At 39.4% G+C, this 18,295-nt stretch overlaps 1 protein-coding gene across 14 annotated transcripts in view; it reads right to left on the bottom strand.

Annotated features, from left to right (window-relative positions):
• The window catches only part of ESRRG (estrogen related receptor gamma), a 486,133-nt gene that overhangs the window by 62,113 nt on the left and 405,725 nt on the right, over window positions 1-18,295 (bottom strand). For all 14 annotated transcript variants that reach the window (XM_073338899.1, XM_073338902.1, XM_073338898.1 and 11 more), the window contains 2 exons: window positions 8,943-9,053; window positions 4,256-4,417 (listed from right to left, as the gene is read on the bottom strand). In XM_073338899.1, coding sequence (XP_073195000.1) covers window positions 4,256-4,417; window positions 8,943-9,053 — 273 coding nt within the window. The remainder of the gene's footprint in view (window positions 1-4,255; window positions 4,418-8,942; window positions 9,054-18,295) is intronic.

Genomic DNA, 18,295 nt, shown 5'->3' with positions numbered 1-18,295 from the left:
TAACTAGTTAATTTTTGATAGATTAGCCCAGTGTAGTCATTTCAACCAAATTTTTCATTTTAAGTGCGAAAACTTGATTTCTATGGTCTGGTTGGTGTTTTTTCATGCATGCAAATTTTTTTTAGAGAACATTTTGTCCCTTTAGCTTCCTGTTATGCACAGTTTTAAGAGCTTAATGTTTCCTGCCTCCACTTAGAATAAGAGAACATTGCACATTTTTGCTGAATGTCAATGAGACAGTTACATTACAGAAATGGTGCCCGAGTGACTCTGAAATTGTGACTAGACATCAGCAGAATCCCATCCTACACTGGAGAATAGCTTAATTAATTCAATATGCCCAAAATAAAACGCCCCCCCCAACCCAAAGCAAAGGGGAGGGCCCCAACCACAAGTAACCCATGGCGTGAAACAGCTGTCTGTTATGTAAAAAAAAATGTCTAGCACAGCTCCATAAATATATTTAGGCCGTTTATATAGGTCAACTAATGTGGGTTTTGTCTCATCAGGCAGGAGATGAAGCAGCCTCAGTGTCTCCCTAAGCACCTTCAGCATTTTGCTAACGAAGTTACAGTACATAGGAATATTTTAATCTGACAGAAAGAACAACAATAGATCTGACTGCTGGGCTGATAATCTTCTTATCACACCCTGTGAAACCTAGCTCTAATATTTGACTGAGCCTCCATTACTTGGCAACCCATTCTAAAAAGGCCAACAATAGAGAGAGAGAGAATGAAGTGGACTGTGCAAGTACCTCCATATCTACATAAAAGAGATTAGAGGCGACAGCATTCCATTTTACAGCTCAATCATATTGTGTTAGCACGCGCTTATCCGAGCGCGGATGAAATTGAAAGAGAAATAAAGAAGAGTCAGGCAGATAGGAACCAGAAAAGCGAGGCATGAGCAATTTCAAGGATATAAAAGGATGCTAATGGTGGGGCCCTGTCATTCTTAAAAAGGGCTATTAGGGCACCATCATCTGTTCTTGTGCCCTTACACTCCTCTAACTAAAGTCAAGCATTTCTTAATACCATTGTGCTCTTTTTCTTCTTCAGATAAGACATGGTCATGTTTCATAACAACACACTTCCCATTTATTTGATTTATTAAGGTGAGTAGACTAATTCTATTTGCTGTTAGAGCTTTTCCATACATATTTTTCTTTCAATATTTTTTTCTGTAGAACCGTACAGTTTTTGTTCAGAAAAAGCGGCTGTAGAGAATATTCCCAATAATTCAGAAGTTCTAATGATCTGATGATAGCATAGTAATTTAATAACATTTTAAAGCAAATTTTAGGAGATGACCTCCACAGAGAATGGTGTGGGTGGAGGGATCAAACGTGTACAGCACTTTACTTTCTGTAGATAACTTCAAGAAATAACCCTTCTTTATAATGGCTGAAAAATGTTATTTTTTTCCACAATGAAGCTGTCTTTCAAAATATAAAGATTTCCATTGAATTACAATGCATTATAGCTAAGTCTTTTATTGGTTCTAATACAACTCAAATGAAAGGGCCTTTAATCATGTTACACCTGAAGAAATACTGCAATAAAGCAAGATCTGGTGTAGCCCACATAATGGGCCAAATTCACGCCCATATATTGTCATTGCGTTCAATGGATAGCCACCGAAGGTTTATTTGGCTGACTATGACTATATCACAATTCATCCCTTTGTTGCTCTTTGTTCCTTTTATGACTTGCCCCTTTTCCCAGTTCCACTGTATCACTGCCTAGACTAACATGTGCTGGCACAGGCAACAGCAGGGTTGCACCACCGCAGGCTTCCCTACGGTTGTTCTGTGCCAATGCCAGTCATTAGTTAAGCTCTGGCAGCCCAAGTTAAGCAGCACTCCGTGACTCAAAACCAAACGAAAAACCTTCTGATCATGCTCATAACATTTGCCCTTTAGCATGTCAAGCCCTTCCTCATTTTGATTTTTGTGCTCTAAAGCAGCAAGCACAGATTTTATCACTGACTTCAGCTTATCAGAAGGCTTAGGAAAGGATTGCCTTTGTTTACTATTTAGGTTATATTTTTTTTACCCAAATGGGGTCAAGCAAGTAACCGTAGATAGTGCAGCTTTACCATGGCAGGTGTGGTTTTGACTTTGTCTCACAAGACAGGGCTGGCCTACTATAGCAGTTTTCCTCAGCTAGTTCAGATTGCGGGTCTTAAATTTATAATGCCAGCTTACAGTGTCCAATAGCTTTTCATGCTAACTACAGGCACTGAATTGTTTTTAAAAGATTGCTCAGTTCCTCAACTCCCCCCATACTCCAAAAGAAAGCTATGCAACATATTCACAAATCAAACTGATAAAAGATCCTGGGGCAATCATTGTGGTGTGTGACTGACTTCTAGCTCCAGCTCTTATTTCAGTTAGTCTAATGTAGGTATCTTCTGAAGATGAAGCTCAAACTCACCTATTTAACTAGTTTTGACTTAATTTGGGGTGCTTTATTAGCAACCAGTGTAAGACAAAGTAGCTAGTATAATACAGAGTGATGTTTAAATTAGTTTACAATTTGCTTGGGCTCATCTAGACCTGCTCTGAACAAAGCCATTCAGAAATGTCAGCTGTGTTTCTAACCACTGTAACAAATTGTTGCCTGAACGCTGCACACCTAATGACTTCAAATTAGCTTCACTGCGATATTGCCTGACAGTTCGTTACGACTGTTAGCAACATAGCTGGCGTATCATGACCAATAAATTGGTTTCAGTGTGGGCTGGGAAAGGGACTTCCATCAATTTGATTAAAGAAATTACTGTAGCATTCAAAGCATAAAGACAAACTAGTTTAAGGAGACAGAAATAAGTTAACTGTACCAGAAAAACATTGCTCATGATCCTAAAGCTTGTTTATAAACCATTTGTGGTACAAACTTTGAACAAATAAATTTCATCTGGGCAGAATATGAAATATTTCAACATGTGTAGGATACCGTCTCCCTACGAAGTAAAATTATGCTTTAGAAGCATATTGATTATTAATTATTATTTATTATCTGTACTGTGGTAGGACCAGAAGCCCAAGCAGAATTGGGGCCCCACTGTTCTTGACATATATAAAGACGAAAACCCAACACTTAAGTGTTGAGTCACTACCACAAGAAATGCTTAAAACAAAAGAATCTTAGGAACAAAGTAACATACTGAAATGTAGATGTTTACTATCTGCTATTCCATCTATAAATAAGATCCAGTATTCTGGCTTGCTGAATGTATATATGTAATCTATACAGTCTATTAATATTACAATACGGGTGCCATTTCTGATGGTATTAGAAATATACATTATTTATTTAACTTTGATAAACAGAAAGTTGCCTGGATTACGCATTCACATTAAGGTGAATCAGAGAATTCCATGGGGTAAAATGAAATCTAAAAGGACATTGCTACATTGGCTATAGCAATTAAAGTACATCCGTCCTCGTTGTGAATGGTTGGTATTCTGAGGCTCCAATATGGCAATTAGCTGACTGAAATGCACAAATATCTCCAGTTATCCTGCTAGAATACTAATATGATTATAATAAAATAAATCACATAAATAAAAAGCTAACACTTTTTTCATATGTTTCTGAAAGGTGAGAGACTGACAGCCCTGGAAAGTGTATTTGTTTTTAACCCATAGTATGACTTCATTGCACATTAAGCAGGGGTGGAGGAGAGGGCGTTGTCCGGTTGCTAGAGGAAAGTGCGTACCTCTTTAAGGAATAGAGAGGCCCAGGGTGAGTTTGCAGCAGCCTCAGAGCAGGTCAGCATGGGGATACTGACACATTGCCCCAGGTGACTGGAAGAAAGGGGAGGTTACATAGGCACATGCCGGACTAGAGAAACCCACTTTTACCTGGACCTGGCACAGCCAAACAACAGGTACAAGTGTCTCAAACACGGCATTGAAAACATGCTTCAGACCTGACCTGGAAGATCCACAAATCTTTGATCTAAGAGATTATTTCGTCTACCCACTGTCTCTGCTGAGATTGCTAATTAGCTTTAATAATAGTATGTTATTGTGTGATGTGGACACTGGTCCATCTTGCACAGACCAAGGAAATATTGAGATATAGTGTGGTTACCTGGTGCTGTACTGCTGGCATAATCTAGTCCTAAAACCAGTTTAACTCTCCCAAGGACTTTAACCCCAGATTAAGGTGATCTACCTGCTAATGTAGGTGTTCTTATGCCACTTCCCCAACTCCTGCTGGGGAATAATATATATATTATGTACCTGGAATATGTTTAGCCCATCCAATGATGACCACCAATTCTCTGTCTGCCAGGTCACAAAGTGTGGTGAGCGCTTTGATGTCACTATCTGGAACAGTGGGGTCAGGCATGGCATAGATCTTCTCTGGTTCCGCAACCAGCAAATGGGAGACAATCTTGTTATCTGTAAAAATGGACCAGAATGCTACAAGATCACCAACAGTGTTACCCTATTTTTCTGACAGGTGAATTAAGTTTCACATTAGCTTAAAAACAGTGACCACCTTTAACCCGTGCGGCTCTATTAACTCCACCAAGGAGTTACAGCAGAGATTGACTGGGGCCCATATAAACATTTTCAGCAAGCATGACTCATTTATTGTACGTAAATTACAAATAAAATAATATGCATGGGATGCACAAATACAATTATTACATCATAACATTTGGAATAAAATTGTCACCGACTAAACTTTTAGGTATTGAAATAAGTTTTAGGTTTTGCAAATTGAGACTTTTTCTGTTATTTATATTTTTGGATATGGTGTTTTTAAGAAGAGCTGCACATTGCCTGAATAAAAATAACACAGACTTAACAAATAGTTAAGTCCTTAAAATCTGAAACTTCTGTTTCTGTTAAAATCTGTTGCCATTCTTTATCTCAGAAGTCAGAGTCAAACTGTCCTAATACATGTAATCGCAAGAGTTTCTGAGCAACTATCACCCTATATATCTTATAGTATCTATAGCCTGCTCTTTTAAAATGATAATACTAAGATTTGTGGTCCAAGGGGCTTGTATTCTAGGAACGAAATGCAACTGCCTGTATTTGTGCTACTCTGTAATGCAGAACCTCAGAATCTCACCCAAAACTAGCTTCTTTTAATTTAAACAGGAGTGAGCTGATACTCCTTTCATTTACAGATAAAATCAGGAGTAACTCCATTAAAATCAATGGAAATATACCAACGTAAAACTGGTGTAAGTGACGTCAGAATTAGGCCCTATTTGAGAAAACTCTTTTGTACACAAAAATGTTGTATTATTTTGGAATACTTTTTAATATCTGTAACATTTTCATTTATTTTATATTTATTTTGCATACAGTTGAATCCTGTGATTTATATGGAGCAATCAGTTATGTTAGAATGAACAGTCAAAAAAGAAACAGCAAGAAAAACTGCATGGGCTTATTATAAGACACCCACAACTCTACAGTATACAGGTATCAAACACATAAAATCTGTCAGTATTACACCGTATATTGAGGCTTTAATTTGAGATGCAAAAAGAAGCCTTTTTATTAATTCTTTAGAAGCCTGATCCACCTCCCAGAGAACTCAGTAGAAAGACATCAGTGGGAGACGGATTGGGCCCTTAAGTCTTCTATACATTTCCCAATATATGCAGCCAGGTGTCCTACCTTTTAATGATAGGTACATCTTGTAGCATACCTGAAATGTATCAGCCAGACATAAAGCATATGTTCTTAGAGCCCAAACAGTAGCCCTTTAGAGGACTTAGACTAATCCTTTCAGTCCTTTGGGATAAACAGTCATGTGGCTTGACATATATAGGGTTAGATCCCGAGAAGATTGTCTAGCACCCTCATCTCCCTCTAACTGCCAAGAAAGCTGATGGAGTTGATATTTTTTCCTGCTTCAAAATGTCAGCTATAGACCCTACTGTCCTCATAGGAAAAACTACAACTGAAATAAACAGGAGTTTGACTTGCATAGCGACTGCAGGACAGGTTCCAAGATATCTGCTACTGTCAGATTTCCCTAAATACCCTTCCTTGATTCTGATTTCTGATACTTTACCACTCTTTTGTGACACTGACTCCTTGATTCTGATCCATTTTCAGCAGTATGTTAGCCTTATTATAAATTCGTGATACATGTAAGTCCTTCATAAAATAAGTGCAAGACCCAGCTGGAAAGCATTCCATCAAGTATGTTTTATTCCAAGGGGATGGATTCATGTTTATAAGACCTATAGGAGCTAGGCCATCTAAATAATTATTTATTTCAATATTCTATTTATTATCAAACTGATTAACAGGGAATTTTAATATTATTTTAAAATGTCAGTTGATAATTTTAATGGAGAGTGGCAAATAGTTTTTCAACATAATATTCTTTATTTTTTTAATGAACAGATGCTTTATTTGTTTTTTTGATTGTTTAACTTATTAGAAAACATCATTCTTTCCAAAAGTTAAAGATCACAGCATATTTTCTCAAGAATTTAACAAAAAACCCATATGCAGTGAAAAGCAAAGTAACTAAATTCTATTTTTCTTACTACTTATTCGCAAAAAATATATAAATGGACCCAGTATTCATATTGTAATGCATGAAGATGGGGACATAAACCATATATTTAAAATTATAGTATATTAGTGAACAAGAGCTCCAGATTGCTAAGGTAAATGTCCACAAATTCAGTTTTTCTCAGTTCAGACTCACACAAGGAACAGACTGGAAATCTCCTTTTTTAAAATAATAGCATCTTCATCAAATGTTTGCTTCTTGCAGATGATTCAAGAATAGTGTACATTTTCATTTCTGCTTCACAAAATCTCCACTTTCATTATTCTGACAACACAACAAGACCTGAAGGCAGGCCACTAGATTCTGTAGATAAGAAAAGAAATGCAAAAAAGAATAGAAAGAGGTCTGTTTAAAAGAGACCTCCTAATCCCTGTTATTTCACTACAGAGAAAAAGGCTGTATGTACTGAAGCATGGTTTAGTACAAGGCATAGGGAAATTCTGAATGTTCTCAGAAATCCCCATCACGCAGGAAATTGAATAGCCATGAGCACTGTTTCTAGGTAAATCTTATTTAATGTTTCCCTAATTAGAATCAATAGAACCCAATTTTCATTCCTGTGCCTTTGTTATGCACAAACTATCAGCCAGGGTCCAGAAAATCTCCCAGGCTACTTCCTTAATAAAACCGATTCAACTGTTCCCTGACACTTATCTGACAGGATCCAAAAATTAAGTTTTGTAAGTGTTTGTTACAAAAATGTTTGTAATTGGGTGAACTAAGGAAAATTAACAGAAGCCTTTAGATAATAATGATTAATAAGGAGATTAGTTTATCTCAGACAAATGGAGTTTACTAAAATTGGTGGTTATCTTCTTGAAGGTGTTGTAACACACTACTTCCCTATAATCTCAGGTTTACACACAGTTTCTTGGATGCTTCAGCACAATAGTGTTAACCTATGCCTATATTAAAGGACTGGAATATTTTTTCTATGTTAGGAGGCTATCAACATTTCAACTCAATGACAACGTAAAATAAATGAAAAAACTGGCAATCTGTGCATCCAGCAAAACTAAACCTCTAATGAAATTAAGCCTTAGAGTTTATTAAATTTTATTGTATTATCAGAAAGTTTTTATTATAATGTGAAAAATCTGCTTAATGCAGCCCTAGATTGTATTTACAGAATGGTGGAACAGCTTATGCAGGCTGAGAAGAAGATGCCAGATTGGACAATTGAAGGTATAATCAGCATAATGTTTTTTTGGAAAGGCAAAAGGAAACTATGCCATATGTTCACTTAAGCCTTAATTTTATGTAAAACTGGTCGTTTTTCCTTTGACATAGCTAAAATGCCCTTTCGCTTACAGTTCAAAGCCTGTTTATTTGCACTACAGATCCCCATATGCTCATGTGTATTGTACGCAGCAGTGTCCCCTACTGGGGAACACGAGATGAAATCAACACTGTTTTCTACACAGCTAGGTCGTGTCACGGGCACAAAACCTCCATGCTTCGTTTATTTTTCCCTAAATGTGGGGGGGTGGGGTGGGAAGGTTTGTCCCGCTTTGATAGCAAAATAGCCTTCTTGACAGTGACAACTGTGTATGGGAATTCTGTGTATGGAAGAGTTCACAAGCACTTGGTAGGAAATTCATACCTTTGTAGGCTAAGTCTGTAGTCTCTTACACTAGAGATATAATGCACTTAAATTTACTTCATGGAATTAGTACAGTTGCTACTTGAGTTTGTACACGCTGCAGAGCAAAACCTACAACTATGTTTTGTTAATCGCAAAGAGCACGGAACTTGTATTTAGCAAAGGGATGATCAGCTCTCTCTCTCTCTTTTTTTAATTTTTTTTCCCCCAAGGACATTTTTTTAAAAAAGACATAATGCCCATAACGGCATCAGAGACAGAACTACCAACCTATGCTTGTTATTAGTGTAGCACATTCCTCTTTTCATCTAATGTTAGCTAGTGTGTTAACCTTCTATAGCTATAAATTAATGAGGCTCCTAATGTATTTTCATTGGGAGGTTGAGCAGTCAAACTCATTTAGTTAGTGAAAACTACAAAAATCACTTTCTTGTGAAATCTGAAACTAGAAGCTCCAATGAACTAATGATCACAGTATGAACCGTTTTATGTACCAATGAAAATAAATATAACCTGTAAATGAAAAATGTGCACTGCATAAACCATGCATTAATATGCTTCCACCTGTAAAAAGCTTCATCTGACAGTCTGAGAAAAGATGAAAATAACTAATAAGATTTTTTTTAAATGCTCATGTTAACTGCATAACATATAGCGCTTACTGTAGCTTTTTAGGGACAAATTCTTGTCCTACAGAAGTCCATGGAAGCTTTAAATGGGTCCATGAGTTATTGATGTTTTGGAGGCAGAGAAAAAGCTGATGTACTTACATGGCTTTTTGGCTGGCTGAACTAGCTGAGGGTTCAGGTATGGGCTATTCTCGGCATCTATTCTGCGCTTGTACTTCTGGCGACCTCCACGTACTCTGTCTAGGCGGACCCCTAAAATGGGAAAAATAAACACACACTTATTTAATGCTTTCCATGTGATGCATTTCACATGACAATCTTCTACCTAGCGCTTTGACAGATTTCTGTAGCATAGTCAATGCAAATTTCTTTTCTCACAACCATAATTACTAAAAGCAACAGAAAAAGATATAAATACTCATAAGTACTTGCAACCTATTTATATTTTCATACAAACAAGATAAAAGTTTAGACTATAATTTCTTGTTGAGAAGACCATTTTAAAATATTTCAATTATTTTCATAACATCTTGCTACTAACATGCTAAAAGCTCCTGAGACTGGGGTTTGGCCTAGAGCTCTTTCAACTGGGGAGATTCTGAGCTGAACAGTCCTCTTTAGTAGAAGCTTTGTCAACCTCTATTTGTGGTTATAAGCGTAAATAGATTTACTAGGCTACTGTTATGAAGCAAAGGACCATGAAGAATGAGAACTTCAGAAACAATTAACACTGAATCCTGTTGTGATAGTAGAGCTGTATTTAATTAAGATAGTCTAGAGAATTGACTGCAGTAACTGTAGAGTAACCTCTCGAAGTATTATAGGGAAACAAACATGGTTTAAAATCCTTCTGAAATGGAGGGGTTACGTTGGGGTTGCAAAGGACGGAGAGCTGCATTCATCTGGATAGCAGTAAAGCCAAATCAGCATTTGCATTCTGCTGTCACATTATATATGGCTTAAGTAGTACATTTGTGTTACCTGAGATGTCTAGGCATGGGATTTATATGAACTGAACTTCCTGAAACAAGCTGGAGCTGCTCTAGCAAAAAAAAAAAAAAAAAAAGAGGCGGCATTCATAAAGCAACAAATTATTTTTATTTCATTCTGAATCATCCAGACAGATTCCAGGCAGCCAGAAAAAGTGCCAGTATAACCCTTTAAGGAGGGAACCTCAGCCAGTAAGTAAGGCAACAAGAAAACCAGCGCCAAGCACAAAATTTGTGCCTGCCCTGATGACACGGATTTAACTACTGAAGAACTCAACATGTGACAATGTCCTCACTGCACACTTCTCTTTTCATTATCTGATTCATTATTCCTCTCTCTTCCCTGTGTTTTCACTCCCATGATCATCATATATGCTGCTTCTCCGCATCCTTCCTTCTTCATCTTTCCTTCTTTTCAGAGCTGGCTTGAACTCAGAAAAATCTACAAATGATGGGAGCTCCAGTTTGTGAAAGCCCCTTCTGTAGGGCCAGTCCTCTACTTAACATGGGATGTTGGGATCTGCTGCTGTCTGGAGCCACTTTTGGCAGGGCTAGAAGAGCAAGGATCAGTGTGCTGTCTATGGACATGATTTGGTGAAAAAAAAAAAAAGCTAACTGCAAGGGACGATCTATCACTCCTTTTCCCAACCAAAACAGGAGAGAGACTAAATGGATTTTGGTGGGAGAAGGATATTTTGATGCGGGGTCAAAAATCCCACAACCAGCTCTTCTCTCTTTTACATTTCTTCTGGCCATTTGTCCCTCTCTTTCCTTTCTGTTATTCACACACTTAGGTGCTCGACACACTAGTTGCTGAGGATCAGAAGAAGTTAAGTGAAGGGTCCAATCCTGCAAACTTTTACTCACACAAGTAGACTCCTTACTTGATGCTCCCATTGACTTCAATACTATTGTGAGTAAAGGTTACGAGCATGAGAAAAGATTTGTATTAAAATCAGGCCCTAAGTCAGTAACTACAATACACAACCTACAATTCTATGCAAGAGTTCTCCATGCTCTTTGCTAATCATGAGACTGTGTAGTGATCTCCAAGCCTGGACGGTGTTGCATGAGATCATATGATTTTAACTGAAACTGTACATTCGTTTACTTAAACACAGGGAGCACATTTTTGATTAATTACAGATCTAATCTATATACATTTATAAATTACACTATATAAATCATAAAATAAAGCAATCATGTACCCACAGAGGTCAAAGCATGATTATGAATGAAATCTCTATGTATTTATGTATCTATGTATTTACAGTGTGTTCATATATCCTTATCATAAACATATTTGTGTGTATGTGTGTATATATATTACACACAAGACCAAATTCTGATCGCAGTTATATGGTATAAATCCAGAGTAATTTCACCAGGAACAGAATTAGATTAACACAACATGTGTATGCTTATCTGTAAATTCAAGTTAAGCATATACATTCATTAGCACAAGTTATTACAGTTTATTAGACAGAGAATTTTAAATTAATGGTTAATAAATGTTCATAAGCACCCCAATGAGCTTGATCTCCACCTAGGAAAACTGACATTCAAGAAACTATACTGCCAGAAAATACATTAAAAAGTCCATGGCTTGTTGGTTGAACATTCAGAAAAAGGCAGAGGATTAAAGCAAGCCACATATGAGATTGGTGGAATTATAAAAAGACTGCCCAGCATGTTAAGAAAAATAGATAGAAAATGAATTCTGCATAATTCAGGTGTCATCCTTCTTTCTGCTTGGGAGGAGATTTCATAGAGATAAAAGACGGATTGCATCGGACAGAAGTATGTTTAATCAAAAAGTAATGGAACTGAAGATTAAATTAAAATAATAGAAATCTACCAAGAAGAACAATTTTTCCTCCCTTGCATTTGCACAGATACACATTGTCTGGCTATATCGAAAGAAGGAGACATTTGACATGGGTTTAATTAGGCTGCAACTTTATTATTAGATGTCTGGGACTACACGACAGATAAAAGTGTATAGTGCAGGTAACCCCCCGTTTATTCCGTAATTACCCGGGTGGCTTTTACCAGTTCACTCTCTTTTTCCATCCAGGTGCCTCCAGCAAATCCATTGCCGGGACCTTACCATCCACCCTTCTTGTAGGAGGGTTAAGGTGGGCTATAATAATGGGGGATTGGCTCCCTGCCGTACCAATCACAGGAGTCCCCAACCACCCCCTGTTTGTTCCTTTAACGAACACCGCCTTTTAAGTCCTTTTCCAAGCCATTTATCCAGTCACTGTATACCTTTCCTATGAGGTACCTGCACTGGACATCCACACACTGAAATAATGAGTTATGACATATGGCCTACTGCCCTTCATGCCGTGCATGAACAGAGCCCTTCCTGAACCCGCTGTGGGGAAGGTGAACCCCCCGCACTGCGCCCAAGTCAATATGGTGGCAAGGGAAAAATTCCTTCCCAGCCCTCCTAACAAAAAAGGGGCGGCTAGCATAATGCCCACAGCAGGTCTTGACCAAACCTGGTATTTTCCTGCATAAAGAGGAGGGAGAGTGGGTCCTGCTTCAGATGTTTTTGGGTAAAAGGGACGCTTCAGCCCAGAGCTGCCCCTTTTAAACCCTGCATTCCTAGGGGATGGGTCAGTGACCATGTTGTCCCCTTTTGCAACAGTTTTTCATCTCCTCCCGGCCATAAAGCGTTGTTCCCATTCGGCCGGCCAGCCAGCCAGGCCCCCCTCCGCTTAAAGGGGCAGGGCGGTCATTGAAACTGCTCACATGTTCAATGGGAAGGAAATACAGACAAGTATCAATGTGGCAAAATCATACATAGATATATATATTCACTCACACATGCATTTAGACATCCGTATATACACAACTTTTACAAACAACAACATACATGTGAGCATTATAATTCTTAATGTCTTAGGGAAATGTATTGCTGAACAACAACAATTTAAAATGACATACTTTTGTAACATAACTATTTCTAACTTTAGTGTAAAAATACTTTTTAATTCCCCCCCCACCCCCGATGTTAGATTTTAACATACCATTATATCAATGGAAAAGCAAATTGGGGTTCTATGGACCTTTTACTAGTATAGACATAGAATTTACCATTATGCTTCCTTAATTTTTTGCTTAATCCTAACAGCAAATAACTATATTAGAACCACATTTTGATACTCTTACTCACATTGGGGATCTTACTAAGCAATAGGAATCTTATAAGGACTACTTGCAAAGTAATTTGTTACTCAAAGGTGAGAAAGCATATCAGAGTCTGACCCTTTGTGAAAAGTGGTTTGTTTGGGTTTTTTTGTGGTGAATGGGAATCCACTAGTTGGAGAGGTTTATTTTGTGTATATATATTCTCCCCCAATTCCCGACCTGTAAACCATGGCAATTGTGAGAGTTGTCACAACAGAAAAAGTGTATTTGCCAGTTTGGGACATTATAACTAACTATACACTCCTCTATGTGTTCGCCTGCTCTACTTTGCCTATCCAAAACAAACGAACAAACAATTACAATGCATGAAGTTGCTTTTAAAAGGCTCAGTTTCGGGGAATAATATTAACACCCGATATCCTGGTCATAAAGTTAATTAGTGCAAGCAAACCCAGTATGTTTATAATATTAACAGAGACCCTGCGGCACACATTTAGAGTACAGAGGGAGTAAGTAGACCTTTGTTCTAACCCTAACTGTGCAAGTGTGTCTTTGGCAACTCCATCTGTCATTGCATCAGTTTCCCTATCCATAAAATGAAAATAATGGTACTTAGCCCACCTCATTAAAGTGATCTGCGATTTTCAATGAAAAGCCTTCTATTATTACAGTACTCTGAGGCCACTGGTATAAATGGGTATAGCTTCACCTAAACCAAGTGAACTCACATCAGCAAAGGATCTGGCCCCTAATGTACCCTAATGTCAGCTTTCGTCTTGAAATCCGTAAACAGGAAATATCCCAGTGATGTCAATGAGAATTTTATCTCAGTATGGACTAAAGGAATGGGCCAATTACCAATTAAAACATGATTTCAGCAGTCAACACTAAAGCAACTAAAACAGAACACTCCACTTTGCCTCTAATTACAAACACTAAATCACCTGTTAGAGCAGGAAGGGAAATCACACACACAGACATGATTTACAAAACTCAGATGGTAAGGATTAGTCACAGGCTAGAATATATGGAGAGACAGAAAAATGCATGCAGTAACTAAACTTTTTTTAAGAGGTAGCTGTACAATCCAACATGGCATAAGGGTTTCTTCAGCTGATCTTACAGAAAGAATAGTCTGGTGCCTAAGGCACTGGACTAGGACTCTCTGGAACTGGGTTCAGTTCCTGATCCTATCATAAACTTCCTGTGTGATTTTAAACCACTTCTTTACCAACTCAAGTAATAATGAAACAGGGCACTATTATTCTGAAATAAAGAATGTCCACACATAGAGGTGCTTTGAGTTACAACCAATTTAGTTATTTCAGTTCCAGTTTCTGTGCAGACAAAGCATACTCTATTTTTGCATTCCTGCTTTGTCTCCATCAATCCAATCCCGTATTTATACGTACCACCAGGTATTGTTATTTATTATTTGTATTACCATAGCACCTAGGAGCCCTCGTTATGGACCAGGATGCTATTGTGCCAGGTGCTGTACAAACACAGAACAAAAAGACAATCCCTGCCCAAAACTTCCCTTTATTCAAACCCTAATGTGGGGGTCATCCTTGACTACTCCCTCTCTCTTGCCCACATGTCCAGGCCATGTCCAAAGTACACCATTTATCCTGCTAACATTTCTAAAACCTAACCTTTGCTTTCTTTGCACATCGTTAAACCCTTGCCCAGGCTCTCATCTAAACTTCATCCTCTCTGGTTTCCCCAGCACTCATATACCCCCTTCCAGTCCATGTGAGATACAGCTCTCAAGGTCTTCTTCCTCATCCATCCATGTGACTATATCATGCAATTCTTTAAACCCCTCCACTGGCTCAAGTTTAAGCAGTGCTTAATTCATAATGAAAGAGGTGCTGGGGCTCAAGCAATTTTTGTACTTTCATAACTGACATGACAAGCCCAGAAATGCTGGGGCTCAGGCCTGGAAAGCCTGGGCACACATTAAGAACCGAGTTTAAGCTATTTGTGACCTTATTCCTCCTACCCTCCTTAACACTTTTGTGTCTTTATCATGTTGCCCGCCACCATCCCCTCCATTCTACTAATGATATCAGCCTTGAATGCCCCCTTGTTCACTTCTCCCACAAACATCTTTGTGCTTCTTTGCATGGTGCCCTTTCTGCCCAGAACACAGTTCCTGAACTGATCTGCAATGCCCCTATCCTCTACTTCAAACCCTCCTCAAGTATCCTGATTGCCTACAAGAAAATTGCCAACTAACAATAGTTGAGATACAGACTTTTATTTTGTTTAAAGTAGATTTTATCCCTCTCCCACACTCCTTTAAGTTGAATGTCTTCAACTTTGAATGCTTTGGGGTCAGGTCTGCTTCTGATCTGAAAAACTCCTAGCATACAGTGGGTGCTACTGGAATTAATTTAAATAATGACTTACACTAGAGTAAATAAAAATTAACTTCCCTGATGTCAATGGAGTTACTGCAGTGAAGAATAGGTGGGAGATCAGAATCAAACCCTTCATTTTAACTTCCTTAGGGATGTTTTGGATTTCATTTGTGCTTCCTCTATAACTTCCCTACAGTAGCCGTGAGAATTGTGGCCATCAGGATTCTGTTCCACACCAATGTCTTCTTGGCAGGCTCTCCCTCCAATGATGTGCTCAAGATGTGCAACAGAAGTTGCTGTATTCTGTGGCCTCTTCCACCACAGTGTGGATAAGAAATTGGATTAGTTCCACTTATACAAGTGATGCTTGTAAGACTCGCAAAATTGTTTTAGATTGTGCAGTGAGACTAACAAGAGAGGAAACTGAAGGAACAACACCTCACTCAGCATCAGAAAGAGCACCAGCACCAGCATTAGAGGCAAAAGCCAGATTAGTAGTATCAAAAACTGCAGAAGGAATTTTAGTGGCAGACTCTGATGCAGTTCTCCTTCGGGACAACATTCTGATAGGGTGTTCCAATTCAACCTGGACGTGCGGGGCTTATTTACAAGGTTCCTGAACAAAGTTGAGTGAATATTATGTACATTGAGTTGTGCACTTATTTGCCAAAATGAGTAGAAATTTATTTTTTCCTCCATAACTATAGACAGAAAGGTGACAAGGTGTGCAACAACACTTAGATTAAGACAGGTCAGTAATTTCTATATTTTAGAATTAGAATAGCATGAGGCCCGTTAATCCTGAAATCAAAACGATTTGCAGTGGAAAAACATGCACAATATACTAGAAATGTGCAGTAAATAACACAGCATGAAGAAAAAGGATAACACGGGCTATCTTTATGTGCTAGTGCTGTACATTTGGGGTATGTGCTGCATTCCACGGACGCCAATCTGTGAGTGTCTGAAATCATTTGGCATCATATCTGGAAGCATGTGAGGTAAAACTAAAAACACACCCAGAGATGCAAAGTGCATGGCCATTAGGCATTGATTTTTATTTTTATTTTTTGAAAACTGAGTCCTAAGTCATCAAAGAAATAGAAAAGGAGGACTTGTGGCACCTTAGAGACTAACCAATTTATTTGAGCATAAGCTTTCGTGAGCGACAGCTCACTTCATCTGTAGCTCACGAAAGCTTATGCTCAAATAAATTGGTTAGTCTCTAAGGTGCCACAAGTCCTCCTTTTCTTTTTGCGAATACAGACTAACACAGCTGTTACTCTGAAACCTGTCAAAGAAATAGATTTTGCCTGGGATCTGTCTGAGAGGAGCTACGCTAAGGGCTGCATTGGTGAGGCTGTGTTGGTGAGTATCTGAGTGTCTGTTGTGGGGACAGTTTGACCGTGTGCTTGATTGGTTGTTTGAAAAGTGTGAATTGGGAGTGCTTTGCTCCAGGTGAGCCTTGAGTGGGCCTGATTGTTATAAAAAGCCAGTCAGCTCCGAACCAGCTGAGCAGCGAACAGCAGAGAGGCTAGCAGAGGGAGTTTGCCTGGAGAGAGCCCACTGAGGCTTACAACTTGCTGGCTTCTCTGAGTAGTCACTACAACTCCTGAGGAAGCTCGTAGAAGGAAGGTAATATGGATGGGGAATGTTCAGCTGTTGTGACCTGCACTGGAAGTGCCATGTTTGTCTTTCTTCCACAGGACAGAAGCGACTCTGTCTGTACAAAGTGCAAGCTGGTCTCCATATTGGAAGAGAAGGTTCAAGGTCTGAAGAAACAAGCATCAACCCTGTGTTGCATAAGAGAAACTGAAGACTTCCTGGACAGACGTCAGGATATACTTCTACGGATACAATGTTCTGAAAATTCAGAGCAGGCTGCACAGTGGGGACAGGAGGACGGTGAAGAAATTTGGTAGCATGTGACCTCCAGAAGAAGGAAGGGGAGCGTCCATGTACCAGCAATGCAGATACTGGTAAGCAACCGTTTTCATGTTCTCTCCACAGGTACTAATGTGGAGAGTGGACTAGATGATACATCTGAGGGAAGGGAACAGAAGGAGACTCCGCCGATTGGAAGGCATGAGATGCACTGTCTTAGGGATGGGGGTTCCACGACCACCGCTCCCAAGAGAAGGAGGCGGGTGGTGGTGTTTGGGGGCTCTCTCCTCAGGGGGACCGAGTCATCTATCTGCTGCCCCGACCGGGAAAACCGAGAAGTCTGCTGCTTTCCAGGAGCTAGGATTCACAATGTGACAGAGAGACTGCCAAGACTCATCAAGCCCTCGGATCGCTACCCCTTCCTGCTTCTCCACGTGGGCACCAATGATACTGCCAAGAATGACCTTGAGCGGATCACTGCGGACTACGTGGCTCTGGGAAGAAGGATAAAGGAGTTTGAGGCACAAGTGGTGTTCTCGTCCATTCTCCCCGTGGAAGGAAAAGGCCTGGGTAGAGACCGTCGAATTGTGGAAGTCAACAAATGGCTACGCAAGTGATGTCGGAGAGAAGGCTTTGGATTGTTTGAACATGGGATGGTGTTCCAAGAAGGAGGAGTGCTAGGCAGAGACGGGCTCCACCTAACGAAGAGAGGGAAGAGCATCTTCACAAGCAGGCTGGCTAACCTAGTGAGGAGGGCTTTAAACTAGGTTCACCGGGGAAGGAGACCAAAGCCCTAAGGTAAGTGGGGAAGTGGGATACCGGGAGGAAGCACGAGCAGGAGAGCATGAGAGGGGAGGGCTCCTGCCTCATACTAAGAAAGCAGGACAAACAGCAAGTTATCTCAAGTGCCTATACACAAATGCAAGAAGCCTGGGAAACAAGCAGGGAGAACTGGAAGTCCTGGCACAGTCAAGGAATTATGATGTGATTGGAATAACAGAGACTTGGTGAGATAACTCACATGACTGGAGTGCTGTCATGGATGGATATAAACTGTTCAGGAAGGACAGGCAGGGCAGAAAAGCTGGGGGAGTTG

This window comes from Lepidochelys kempii, chromosome 3 (assembly GCF_965140265.1).
Source record: "Lepidochelys kempii isolate rLepKem1 chromosome 3, rLepKem1.hap2, whole genome shotgun sequence".
Classification (NCBI taxonomy): Eukaryota; Metazoa; Chordata; order Testudines; family Cheloniidae; genus Lepidochelys; species Lepidochelys kempii.
This window is presented reverse-complemented; position numbering and strand designations above follow the sequence as displayed.